We start from the raw sequence: 13,764 nt of genomic DNA on the forward strand, positions 1-13,764 counted from the left end.
GTAAATGGAATTGTTTTCTTTCTGCTACTTTGTTATTAGTGTATAGAAGTGTTACCAATTTCTGGGTATTAACTTTGTATCCTGCAACTGTACTGAATTCATCTATTACTTCTAATAGTTTTCTGAGTGTTTTCTGTATATAGCATCATGTCATCTGCAAATAGAGACAGTTTAACTTCTTTCTTACCAATATGGATACCTCTTACTTCTCTTTCTTGTCTGATTGCTGTGTCTAGGACTTCTAGCAGTATGTTGAATAAAAGTCGGGACAGTGGACATCCTTGTCTTGTTCCTGATCTTAAACAGCTCTCAGTTTTTCACCATTGAGTATGGTGTTAGCTGTGGGTTTTTCATTTATAGCCTTTATGATGTTGAGGTATGTTCCCTCAAACCCACTTGATTGAGAGTTTTTATCAGGAACAGATGTTGAATTTTGTCAAATACTTTTTCTGTATCTATTGAGTTGATCATATGATTTTTATCCTTCGACTTGCTGATGTAGTATATGACACTAATGTGCAAATATTGAACATCCTGCATCCCAGGATAAATCCTATTTGATTGTGATGAATGATCCTTTTTTTTACACTTGATCTTAGCCAAAAGGCTGAGAAGCGATTGATTTTTTTAAAATTTAAATTTAAATTCAATTAGCCAACCTATAGTACATCATTAGTTTCAGATCAGTTATTCATCAGTTGATTCATCAGTTGCATATAACACCCAGTGCTCATCACATCACATGCCCTCCTTAATGCCTATCACCCAATTACCATATACCCCCTACCTCCCCTCCAGCAATCCTCAGTTTGTTTCCTATAGTTAAGAGTCTCTTGTGGTTTGTCTCCCTCTCTGATTTCTTTCCATTCTGATTTCCCTCCCTTCCCCTATGATCCTCTGTAGTGTTTATATTCCACATATGAGTGAAACCATATGATAATTGTCTTTCTCTGACTGACTTACTTTGCTCAGCATAATACTCTCCAGTTCCATCCACACTGATGTAAATGGTAAGTATTCATCCTTTCTGATGGCTGAGTAATATTCCATTGTGTGTGTGTGTGTGTGTGTGTGTGTGTGTGTCTGTATATATGTGTATAAAGAACACATCTTTATCCATCCATCTGTTGAAGGACATCTTGGCTCTTTCCTTAGTTTGGCTATTGTGGACATCCTTTTAATGCATTGGTGAATGTGATTTTCTAATTAAAAACTGTAGCTTTATAAGAAGTCCTGGAATCAGGTTGTGTAAATCCTCTAACATTGTTTGTCTTTTTCAAATTTATTTTCACTGTTCTAGATCTTTAGCATTTCCTTATTCATTTTAGAATCAGCTATTCAACTAATATGAAAGAGTACACTGGGATGTTTATTGGGGTTGTTGGGTTTATTGGAGAATGTGTAAGTCTTAGAAAATGGTAGGGCAGAGAGGCAAGACAGGGATGCTAGAAAAAAACAGGCATGAAATAACTAATCAAAAGAAAGATTTTGGGGGCACCTGGGTCGCTCAGTTGGTTAAAGCCTCTGCCTTCGGCCCAGGTCATGATCCCAGGGTCCCTGGATCTAGCCCTGCAATCGGCTCTCTGCTCAGCGGGGAGCCTGCCTCTCCTCTCTCTCTCTCTGCCTGCCTCTCTGCCTACTTGTGATCTCTGTCTGTCAAATAAAGAAATAAAATTCTTAAAAAAAAAAAAAACACAAGTTTTTTTTTTTAATGACGTATTTAGGCTGTATTTCTAATTCTGTAGGAACTGACACTTTTCAGCTTTGTCTTTTGTATTTCTCATGTAGCTTTGTGCATCTGTACAAATTTCCTCTTCTACCCCTGAATGCTTCCTGGTTTTCTTTTCTTTGTGGTGACTTTCAAGATCTTTGCTTAACTAGGAACAGAACCTGATCAGTGTTGCTAACATAGTTTTATCCACTTTCCAAATTCTGTGGCCTCTTGTTGACTGTGAACAATATATTTTAACTTGTGTAGGTGACACTAAAATGCTTGTGAGCTGGAGTCATACTGTGTGTTTCCTTGGAGAGTCACTAAACCTCTGTAAGCCACCAGGAAGGCCTCCCCTCTTCACTCTAATATGCTGATTATAGAGATGATGCCCTTTTGATCTCACATCCCATTCCAAATTATACACCATCACGTGACAGTAGTGTGTGATCATAATTTGTGTTCATGTTGTCTCAGCTAGGTTATGAAAAGATAAGCCCTGTGCCGTTTTCCTTTATATTCCTGTGAATTCCTTGCATATTTAAATATTTTTCTTAGGACAGGATGTGTCCATGTTACTGAGTTAAGATAATGCATGGAGGGTGCCTACTACAGTGACTGGCCTCTAATAGGTATTTAGTAAACCATGTGAAGAGTTTTCAGTCAATATGGGGAATGTTGCTTATTTCCTTACTTTTTATTTGACCCCATCTTCCTCCATTTCATGTTTTTTTGTCGTTTGGCTGATTTAGAAACCTTTTTATCTATTTTTCATTTTGAGATAATTTTTGACTTACAAAGAACTCAAAAATAATACAAAGAATTCCCACAATCAACTGATATGTTCTCAGTTCATGATATCAAGGAGACGTATGATGCCTCTTTATTGATGGTGTTAATTTTGATCATTTTGTTGAGGTGGTGTCTGCCAGATTTCTTTGCCATAAAATTACTATTTTTTTCCCTTTACAATAAGTATCTGATGGGGAAATACTTTGAGTCTATGTAAATGTTTTGTTTCTTGTCAAACTTTTTCTCCCCAACTTTAGCATCCATTGATGACTCTTTCCTGAAACAATTACCATGGAGTTTGCCACATAGTGATTTTTTTATTTCCACCATTTCTACTTCATCTATTCTTTGACATTTTACTCTAAGGAAGAGGTTTTCCTTCTCCTTCATTTGGGTAGTTTTTCATTTGTTAATTTATATCAGTATAGACTCATGGAATCTTATTTAACAATTATGATCCATTCGAATCATTATTTGTTTTTTCCCCCATCTTCTTCTTAAACTGTGAAGGTGGTAAAATTGGATAGGTGGCAAAGAGTGTGGGGAGAGAAGTGTTTGACTTCTGTTAAAGTTAGAGATATGCCAAACAGCAAACCCCACGGATAAGCATTTATGTGGTTTATATCAGCTTAACAAGGACCATCATGAAATAAAAGGTGGTGTAGATTATGTTGAAATATATTGGTTCCTCTATGTTTCAGGAAATAAAAAGGATCAATGAGAAGTAGTTTAATTGTTAAGGTCACTGCAACCTCCCTTACCTTTTAGTATGTGGGGATGTTTGTTGTTTTTGGGTACACTGTGAAGTACATAGATGAAAGTAAATGGAAAATGAAATTTCAGTATCACTCTTGTGGCACAAGATGGCAGCAGTCAGCCATGGATTTTGCAGCCTCTAGCCTTAAATTAATGGTGTCTTTTGTTTTTGCAGGGACTTCAGTACTAGTTCTAATAATATTCAGATTGACAAAACCAAGCCTCTGTGGCACAACTATTTCCTATGTGGATTTAAAGGAATTCAGGTAAGTTGGTTTATCAGGCAACTGCTAGCTGTTGAACTTAAAGTGTGTATTATATATCAAGATTTAAAAAAATTTACCATGTGTTTTTGGTCATCTTTCAAAGCTAACATATATTTCTATTATTTTATTTTAGAGGATGAGGTAGGTATGACTGTTCACTGGGGTTCACAGGGAGCAGTAATGTCTGTTCATAAATCAGTTGTATCTGATGAAAATCCTCTTTTTAAAAAAATCTTTGTTCAAATTTTCTTTTGAAGGATGCAGTCTAGTAATATATTTGTTCTAAAAATATGTAGGTATAGGCGCCTGGGTGGCTTAGTGGGTTAAAGCCTCTGCCTTCGGCTCAGGTCATGATCCCAGGGTCCTGGGATTGAGCCCTGCATCTGGCTCTCTGCTCAGCGGGGAGGCTGCTTCCTCCTCTCTCTCTCTCTGCCTGCTACTCTGCCTACTTGTGATCTCTCTCTCTGTCAAATAAAAAATAAGATCTTAAAAAAAAATATGTAGGTATATACTGTAGTAGGATTTAGTCATACGGCCCTAGGTTTGAATCTGAGCTCTGCTCAGCTGTGTTAATTCAGCCTCTTTAAGTGTCAGGTTTGTTATCTGTATAATGATGTCCTTGCTATCCAGCAAAGAGCTGTTACAAGGATTACACAGTGCTTGACACACAGTAGGCATTCAATAAATAAACAACTAGTATTGTTATTACCACTTCAGATAGGTAAAAAAAAAGAGGTAGTAAAGTTTATTAGAATAAGTATTTTCCTTAGAAACATTGAATAATTATCAGGAACATCTCTAATGTCATGGACAAGAATAAGAAAATGAAATATTTCTACTTTTTCTCCAAAATAAAAAAGTGTAAGTCAATTTGATTTGTTAAAATCCATGTTTTAGAGAGCTTGTGTTCCTTGCTGTCTGGTGGTCCTATCTGAAGCTTTGTCACAAGTAGCCTAGGACTCAGTGGCATATTTCATTCCAGGAAAGCATCAGATTTATTTCTGATCCTACACTCAGATTTTGGTGGTTCTGGTCTTAGAGTTCCTGCATTCATTTTTTCTCTCCCTTCCTTCTTCCTCCCTCCCCCCCTCCTCCCTCTCTTCCTTTCCTTCATTCTTCCTTTCTTTTTCTTTCTTTCTTTTCCTTCCTTCCTCTTTTTTATTTTTCTTTCTTCTTTATCGAGACACATGGTAATAACTTATGGGAATAGGTATTGGCAGCTTTTAAATCTTCAAAGTTATCTGGCTTATCAAATGCATTAGAGGGAATTACAGTATTTGGAAGGATTTGCCTGACAAATGCAATTTGATCTTCCTTATAGCAACATGCTTTTTATAGCATATGGGTAAGTGACCTAAATACTGCTTGTTGCTTTCTGTTTTTGAAAATTTGAGGCCTTAAAGCCTTCTTTTTTGGTTTGACAACTTAATGTGCTAAAGTAGGTTTGTACAGCAAATTTTTGGCAGAGAATTAATTTAAAAGCTAGCCTGTTTAGAAAACTTCAAATTCAAATACTAGAAAATTTCAGAAGATAATCTGTTTATATTAAATTGAACATGTTATCCTTTTGGGATAGAGCTGTTACGGAATTTGGCAAAATCCATTTACGTTTTTGAATCTGTTGTACATTTTAATTTAAACATTGCGTGATAAGTTTGTAAGTATGATTCACATTCAAGATACACTGAGGATCAGTTTATGGTTAAATATATAGCATTCTCCAAGGATTTTTTTTTTTAAACAAGCTGTCTGATGTTCTGTATGAAAGGGCATTGGCAGCAGCAGGGTTTCAGTTTGTAATTTGTTCGTATTTCTGGAAAGGAAATTTTTAGATGACTTGAAATCAAGAAGAGAAGTACATCCAACAGAATCTCTTTTTTTGTGGTGTGTGAGTTTTGCCAACATAGGAAAAAAGGACAAAAAATTAAGGGAAAAAAAAACAGCCTTTAATTTGCAGAGTTTTGTTGTTACTTTGGTTATTCTAACTAGTTTATTGAAATTTCTCCCTAGAATAATATGTATGATGAAATGCATAATTATGTAATATAATAGTATTTTGTACTTTGGTCTTGAGCTTTTCGAGTAATTTGCAAACATGTGGTATTTTTTCTTGAAAATGGGGTGGCCTTGAATTTATTTTTAATCCTAAACCACAAAGGTTATGATATAATATCATCTTAATGTCATCCTAGATATTCATCTAAGTATCCTAGAGATTTCCATCTTTAGATCAGAGTCTCATTATTTCTCATTATTTCTTTCTTTCCTAATTGTAGAAATAAGAGTTTCTCTACTTCATTTAGAGTCTGTGTTCTCATTTGTGGCTGAATTCTAATTTGGCTGTCTTGAAAGCTACCATATGGCTTAGCTGTATCTATAAACTCTAGTAAAAATCTGGATTTCCTCATATAGCTCACTTACATTAAATCATAGTGACAGTATGCTGGCCTGTGTTACTGACTGCAGTGGAGAAGTTCTTAACCAGAAATCAGAGACCTGGGTCCTACCCCCAGCTCCCAATATGCAATGTTGGAAAAAATTTTTAATCTTTTGGTACGTAGGTTTTTCCATAAGTAAAATGGAACTGAAGTTGAGAACACTTTTTCTTTAGAGAAACTTCTGAAGAAATACTCAATAGAAACAAGCTGCTGCTTGGTTAGACTTTCACAGTCATATTGTGTTGGGCTGTGTTACTTGGAGCTTTAATCTGCCTCACTAATATTGTGTATTTCTTACCTTGCTACTTGAGACATGGAATTATAATTGTTTAATTAATTTTTACATTTGTTTAAGTCAGTTAATGTTCAAGAAAAAGATGACTCAAGGCAATTTTAGGAAATCGATCAAAGTTTTTGTTGAACAAAGTAAAAAATAATCTACAGATTACCAAACCCTGTAGCCAAGAACCATTAAATGAAATATCATGTATAGACACAACTAAATTGAATTGCACAAGTAGTTTCTATAAATAGCATAATAAGTCCATTGATAAATGTTTGCTCTCTGGAGAATGAAAGAATGTTTGCTACTCCTCAAATCTAACACCAAAGTTACTAGCACTGTTTTTTCCTTCTATTCTTAGGAACACTTTGGTCTTAGCAACCTGACTGGAATGAATTGCTTAGTGGATGGAAACATCCCACCAAGTTCTGGACTCTCCAGCTCCAGTGCTTTAGTCTGTTGTGCTGGCTTAGTGACACTCACAGTGCTGGGAATGAACCTATCTAAGGTAACCAACATAAATGTGTTAGCCTCACAGAACTCTCTCTTTGTAAAGCCATTAATATCTGAATCTCCAAATTATAAGATCTTTCTTTGATTACAAACTTTGTCTTACCTGAAAGGACTCTACACATGAGAATGCACTGTAACCTAAAAATTAGTAAGTCCTGCTTGTGATAAACCACTGTAAAGTACCTGATACTTTGCAAATAGGGAGCAGATCTGTGAATATCTGTATTAAAATGCTCTTGTGCTCTTACATTAATTGTGGAGTTTGAGTGCATGGATATCTTTTTGGATCACCTCACTAACAAGTTCAGTTTAGACCAAGAAATTGTAGGCCTCATAGTTGGACCTGCTTATTTTCAACCAAAACCTTAAATTAAATATTTGACAGGCATTGGGTAAAAAGGGTAAAGACCAGGCAATAAAGGAACTGAACAGCATATCTGTTTATACCAGCAGGTTAGTCACTGAAATAAACTTTAAAAAAAATATTGCATTACAAAGAGGAAATGCTTATTTAAAGGAAACATAAATCCTACGAAAGGTCAGAAAGCCTCAACTTTACAAGTTCACATAAATCTCCGGCTTTGCAGTTCAGAGCAGGTGTGCTCAGCTTTAATTAATGCTTTGGAGTTCTGGTTCAAACAAAATGTTATCATAGGTTCTTTTTTATCCCATACACATATACTACCACATTTATAGGTGGCTTGGGAAGGGCATCAGGCAGATCAAGAGAAAGTCTGCCACATGCTTGGTCAGCCTGTTTAAATTTTTATTTTGAAAATTTTATATACAAGAGGAAAGAGAAATAAAGGAGAAAGCAAAGGCTCAGATAGAGTTCTCTTGTCTGTCTCTTGGCTGTCATGTATAAGTATACATTAGTTAGCCCTTTGTGAGCCATGGCTTATTTTGTGGGAAGAGCAAATCACTTGTTTTTTGTTTATTGAGAGGAAAGAAATCAAGGGAAAGAAATCCACATGTGAAATGTGTTTCCAGTGGTACTATGTTTAATCTGATGATCTATTTATTTATTCATTTAGTCATCATTCAACCATTATTTATTTAGTGGCTACTTTGTACCAGGTAATGTTCAAAGCATTGGTCCATGATAGGTCCAGTTTTAACCCTCACAGTGCTTATGATCTGAAATGGGAACAGAGACAAGTAACAGACAACTATAATAGGTTGTGATGAGTGGAGAAATGCAGATTTAGAGAGCATGGAATATCTCAATTGAGACACAAGCATTTTTAGATGTTTGTCAAGAAATACTGATAGCATGAAAACACTGGTAACATCAGTAGGCATGTATCAGGTGGAGGGAGACTTATGTGGGAATATCTAGAGTAAGAGTGATCATAGATTGTTGGAAGAACTAAAAGGGCCTTAATTTGGCTGGAGTAATTTGGATAACAGAGTAGGAGACCAGATGTTGGGCCTTGTGAGCCATGGTGAGGAATTTGGGCTTTATCTTGATAGCAGTGTAAAACCATTTCAGGCTTTTAGAAAGAGGGTAATATTATCATGCCTATATTTTAGAAAGATCACTCTGGCTCTATTATAAAATCTAGATATGAGGGTAGTAACAATATTGGTAGTAGGGAAATGATTTGGTCTAGAGAAATGGCAGTGAGAATGGAGAGACCTGGATCATAGACTTAAAGTACATCTCAGACAGAATCAATAAGACTTGCTCATTGATTGGGTATGGGGATGAGGCACAGAGAAGAGTCAAGGATTTTACCCAGGTCTCTGGCTTGGTGTGATTTGTTGGAATAAGGAATATAGATGAAACTGAAATGTTGATAGGGAGGGGTCTCTGTGGGCATGCTGATAGAGTTATATAGTATTTAGTCACAAGCAATATTCTTGAAGATAAGGAGGATCTGAACTCGAGATGGCCCATTTGAGAGTTATTTGTATATAACTGGGTTTTGAAGCTATAGGAGTGGGGGAGAACAACCAGTAGAAGAATGAATGTAGGTAGAAGGACAAGGAAGACTAGGACAAGGTTCTGACAAGCATGAACATTTGAAGGATGGGCTTAAGAAGAAATGTCCACTGGGGCACCTGGGTGGCTCAGTGGTTAAAGCCTCTGCCTTCGGCTCAGGTCATGATCTCAGGGTCCTGGGATCGAGTCCCGCATCGGGCTCTCTGCTCAGCAGGGAGCCTGCCTCCTCCTGTCTCTCTCTGCCTGCCTCTCTACCTACTTGTGATCTGTCTGTCAAAAAAAAAAAAAAAAAATCTTAAAAAAAAAAAAGAAGAAATGTCCACTGAAGAGACTGAGAATCAGATAGATAGAAGGAAAATAAAACAGGTAAGGCAATAGCAAAGACAAAAAAGAGACTATTTCATGAAAACAGTGGTATCAAATGCTGCTGGGATATCAAGTGAGACAAGGACTAACCTACATTAGTTTTGGCATCAGAGAAGTTGAAGAAAACCTTGGCAAGAATAATTTAAAATAGGAATATGTTAAAGTGTTTATGAGAAGTGAGAAAGTGGAAAAGTTCAGTGGATACAAAAAATCTGGCTGTGCCTGGTGAAAGAGATAAAATGATGTCTGTCATGGGGATAAGGTCAAGAAATTAATTTATTAATAAGAGGATTGGTGAAACTTATTTTTTTTCACTTTTTTTGGCTTTTAATGGTATAAATATCTAAGGGAAAAGAAGAAAAAATGATGAAGAAAAAAACACTTGAAACTTAGGAATTAATTCTGGCTGCCTCTGTGTTTTCAAAGTAAAAAAATAACAAATGTATTGACATAAAAAGAGACACATGATCAATGGAACAGAATTAAGAGCCCAGAAATAAACCCATGCATATATGGTCAATTAACTAATGACAAAATATATAACAAACTCATACAACTAAATAGCATAAAAACAAACAATATGCTTAAAAATGGGCAGAGTATCTGAATCAACATTTTTCCAGAGAAGACATATAGATGGCCAACACACTCATGAAAAGATGTTCAGCATCACTTACCATCAGGGAAATGCAAATCTAAACCACAATGAGATATCACCTCACACCTGTCAAAATGGCTAGTATCAAAAAGATAAAATAACAAGTTGTTGGTGAAGATGCGGAGAAAGGGAATGCTTGTACACTGTTGGTGGGAATGTAAATTGGTGCAGCCATTATGGAAAACAGTATGGATAGTCCTCACAAAATTAAAAATAGACCATATGCTCCAGCAATTGCATTTTTGGGTATTTATTTGAAGAAATTGAAAACATTAACTTGAAACAATAGTATGCACCCCTATGTACACTAAAGCATTAAAATTGCAATAGTAAAAGTACAGACACAACCTAAGTATCTGTTGATGGATGAATGCATAAAGAAAATATGGTATATATATATGTACAATGACATTTTAGTTAACCATAAAAAAGAATGAAATCTTGACAATTGCAACAACATGGAGGGAACTTAAGGGCATTGTGCTAAGTGAAATAAGTCATACAGGAAAAGACAAATATGTATGATTTCACTTGTGCAATCTAAAATTTTTTTTTAATGTTTTATTTTATTGTTTTCTCTTAGATAGGGAGAGAGAGGTGGGGGGAGGGGCAGAGGGAGAGAGCAAATCTCAAGCAGACTCCACACCCAATGTGGAGCCCAATGTGAGGTTTGATCTCATAACCCTGAGATCATGACCTGAACTGAAATCAAGAGTTGGATGCTTAACCAGCTGAGCCACACAGGCGCTCCTAAATTTTTTTTAAAAACTGGAGCTAATACAGAGAACAAATTAGTTGTTGCCAGAGGTGGTTGTTGGGGGATGGGCAAAATGGATAGAGGGAGTCAAAAGGTACAAACTCCCAGTTATAAAATAAATCATGGGATGTAATGTACAGAATGGTAACTATAGTTGACAATACAGCATTGCATATTTAAAAGTTGCTAAGAGAGTAAATCTTAAAAGTTCTCATCACAAGAAAATAAAATTCTATAACTATGTATGTGATGGATGCTAATTAGACTTATTGTGATGATCATTTCACAATATATACAGATATCAAATCATTACGTTGTATACATGAAACTAATATGTTAGTTATACCTTGATTTAAAAAATGAATAAAAAATAGCAAATATACTTTTAACAGAACTGACTTTACTGCCTAAAGGGAACAATATGTATATCCTAGCTTTCCCTGCTTGTTTAATTTGCACTGACAATACTTAATATTTCATAAGGGCTTAGTATCATTATTTAGGAGAGTTTCTTTGCTGTAGTGAGATAGAATCTTTTTTTTTTTAAGATTTTATTTATTTACTTGACAGAGAGATCACAAGTAGGCAGAGAGGCAGGCAGAGAGAGAGAGAGAGGAGGAAGCAGGCTCCCTGCCCAGCAGAGAGCCTGATGCAGGACTTGATCCCAGGACCCTGAGATCATGACCTGAGCCGAAGGCAGAGGCTTAACCCACTGAGCCACCCAGGCACCCCGCTGTAGTGAGATAGAATCTTAATTGAAAGGAAGCCTGATTTCCTCAGAGTCTTTATAGTTAAGTGCTAATTGTTAATATAGAATGTAAGAACTCAATGGACTTTAGAGATGAGCTAGTTCAAAATTTTTTTTAAACTGATGTATCAGCCAGTGTCTAATAAGAAAGAAACGGCACACAGGGTGTAACTGAAGACAGTTTAATAAGGAGACTATTTACATAGATGTGGGTAGGTTCAGGGGAACCAACTAGGAAGAGTTCCCTTGTGAAACCAGAAGCTATTGTACTTTAGGAGGTATGACTGTAGAGTAATGTTGCCAGAGATGCAATGAGGTGGGAAAGAGTGAAGAGGGTAGGAATGGCAGTGAGTGGGAATGGACGAGGGGAGTTATCCATAGAGGTCCATCTTCTGGGGTACAGAGAAGTGTGAGAATGGAGGGCCAGAAAGGCAAACAGAGAATAACCAACCTATCTGATAAGAAAGCTAAGTCCCGGGCACCTGGGTGGCTCAGTGGGTTAAAGCTTCTGCCTTCGGCTCAGGTCATGATCCCAGGGTCCTGGGATCAAGTCCCACATCGGGCTCTCTGCTCGGTGGGGAGACAGCTTCCTTCTCTCTCTCTCTGCCTGCCTCTCTGCCGACTTGTGATCTCTCTCTGTCAAATAAATAAATAAAATCTTTAAAAAAAAAAAAAAAAAAAGAAAGGTAAGTCCCACAGGAGACTGGTGACTAATCTCTCCCAATTGATGAATAATCCCCTTCCAATTAATATGTATATCTAGTAGTCCCTGTTAAATTGCAGGTAATAATTACTGTAAAAAGAGATATGATAAGTAGATTTGGAATTTGTTAACCCATTAATAAATGAAATGTTTTATGGCTGAAACCACTAAAACAAGATGGCTAATCACCCAGAAATTCTGGAAGACTGAAATTATGAATGAGAAGGAAACTGGAGAAGAGAATGTGGTATAATAAAAAGACCTATGAAATAGAAAAGCCTAGAGACTTCTGGTTTCAAGATGCTAGAACAAAGAACATATCTACTTTTCTTTCTCCAGCCCTCATTTATTTTGCTTTTTCAAAAAAAATCATCCCCGAACAATAGGGAAAGCAAGAAAATGGAGACACAGGTTTCATCTTTGATAAATCAAGGAGACATAAATAACCCTAAACCACAAGATACAAAGATGAAAAGTCAGTGGAAGGGTGGTACATGAATTAGGAGAATGAAGAAAGGTCAGAGCCAAGTGCCTGTGGAAGGAAGTGCAGATGGAAGGCAAATTGATTCACAGGTGTCTGGAAAGGCTTAGGAATTAGAGGCACCCAGTACCGTAGAAAGTAGGGTGACAATATACGGCTGAACTACATCCTCATGTTAAAATCTAAGGAGGAGAAACCCCCTATGATCGTGGTTGATGAAGGCTGAAATGATCAACAGAGAGCTGTGGGCTCGGAGGGCATTCTGTATGCAGTTATCTTTTGGCATTTGTCAAAAATACAATTCATGTTATGTCTGAGTAACTTGGAATATGAATTGGGCATAAAACTTTTCCTTGAGGGTTGCTGTCCACTGAGGAAACTGGAGAAGCTCATGGTTAGGCATCAGGAATCCTATTTGTTATTGGGAAGCCTGGAATAACACAAATAACACTGGATTTATGAGGGACTGCTTCCCAAAAAGATAGGCTTTTCAGCCACAGTATAAACTTCCTATCCTAAATCTTGGAATTAGCATTCAGTGACATTTATTGAACGCCTACTAGGTGCCAGGCCTGGGTCTAGGCACTAGGGATACAGCTGTGAATAAAATCGGTGAAGCCCCTGCTTTCATGGGACTTAAGTGCTAGTGTCTGTGGTGATAGTAGGAGATAATGAACAACTATCTAAATAAATGTAAAATATCAGCCAAGGCTATGAAGAAAAATAGGCTGTAGTGAGGGGAAGTTGCTATTTTGTAGGAGTCAGAAGTCTCTTTAAGGAGGAGCCATTTTAATAGAGACTATGGAGTGAGCAAAAAAGGGAACTAGAAGGAACAGCTCATCCAAAAGCCCTAAGGCTAAAAGCATGTTCCTCACAGCCGAGGAACAGTGGAGGCACTGTTGGCGGGGCGGGGTGGGGGGGGGGACAGGACAGGGTGGTTTGAGGTGAGCTAAAGAGAGGCGATCAGAGGCCACATTGCCACATTGTATAGAGTTTTCTTTGGATTTCATTCCAAGTATGATAGAAAGCCTTTGGAGGGCTGTGAGCTGAGGTGTCCAGATGTGATTCACATTGCTTTGAGTTTCTTGCAGTTGGAAGTAGTTTGTTGTACCCTATACTGACCAGGGAGAAAATAATCTAAAAAACAAACAAAAAGAAAAGAAAAGAAAAGGAATGGGAATGGTCGATGCTTCTATGGAACTTAAACGCACATAGTGGGGTACCTCGCAAGACTTATTAACTGAGCATCTAGTACATACAAGATCTGAAGTATTTTATGTGTAAATGGAGAACAGGGTTATAAGAATGGCTACTTGGTGTTGTTAAATGGGGAATTTTTTTTTAAGA

At 36.9% G+C, this 13,764-nt stretch overlaps 1 protein-coding gene and 1 pseudogene across 5 annotated transcripts in view; one reads left to right on the plus strand and one right to left on the minus strand.

Moving 5' to 3' along the window:
- The window catches only part of GALK2 (galactokinase 2), a 113,597-nt gene that overhangs the window by 23,402 nt on the left and 76,431 nt on the right, over positions 1–13,764 (plus strand). For all 5 annotated transcript variants that reach the window (XM_047738839.1, XM_047738837.1, XM_047738841.1 and 2 more), the window contains 2 exons: positions 3,435–3,525; positions 6,608–6,754. In XM_047738839.1, the coding sequence (XP_047594795.1) occupies positions 3,435–3,525; positions 6,608–6,754 (238 nt within the window). The remainder of the gene's footprint in view (positions 1–3,434; positions 3,526–6,607; positions 6,755–13,764) is intronic.
- LOC125105697 (uncharacterized) lies at positions 494–619 on the minus strand (annotated as a pseudogene).

This window comes from Lutra lutra, chromosome 7, assembly GCF_902655055.1.
Source record: "Lutra lutra chromosome 7, mLutLut1.2, whole genome shotgun sequence".
NCBI lineage: Eukaryota > Metazoa > Chordata > Mammalia > Carnivora > Mustelidae > Lutra > Lutra lutra.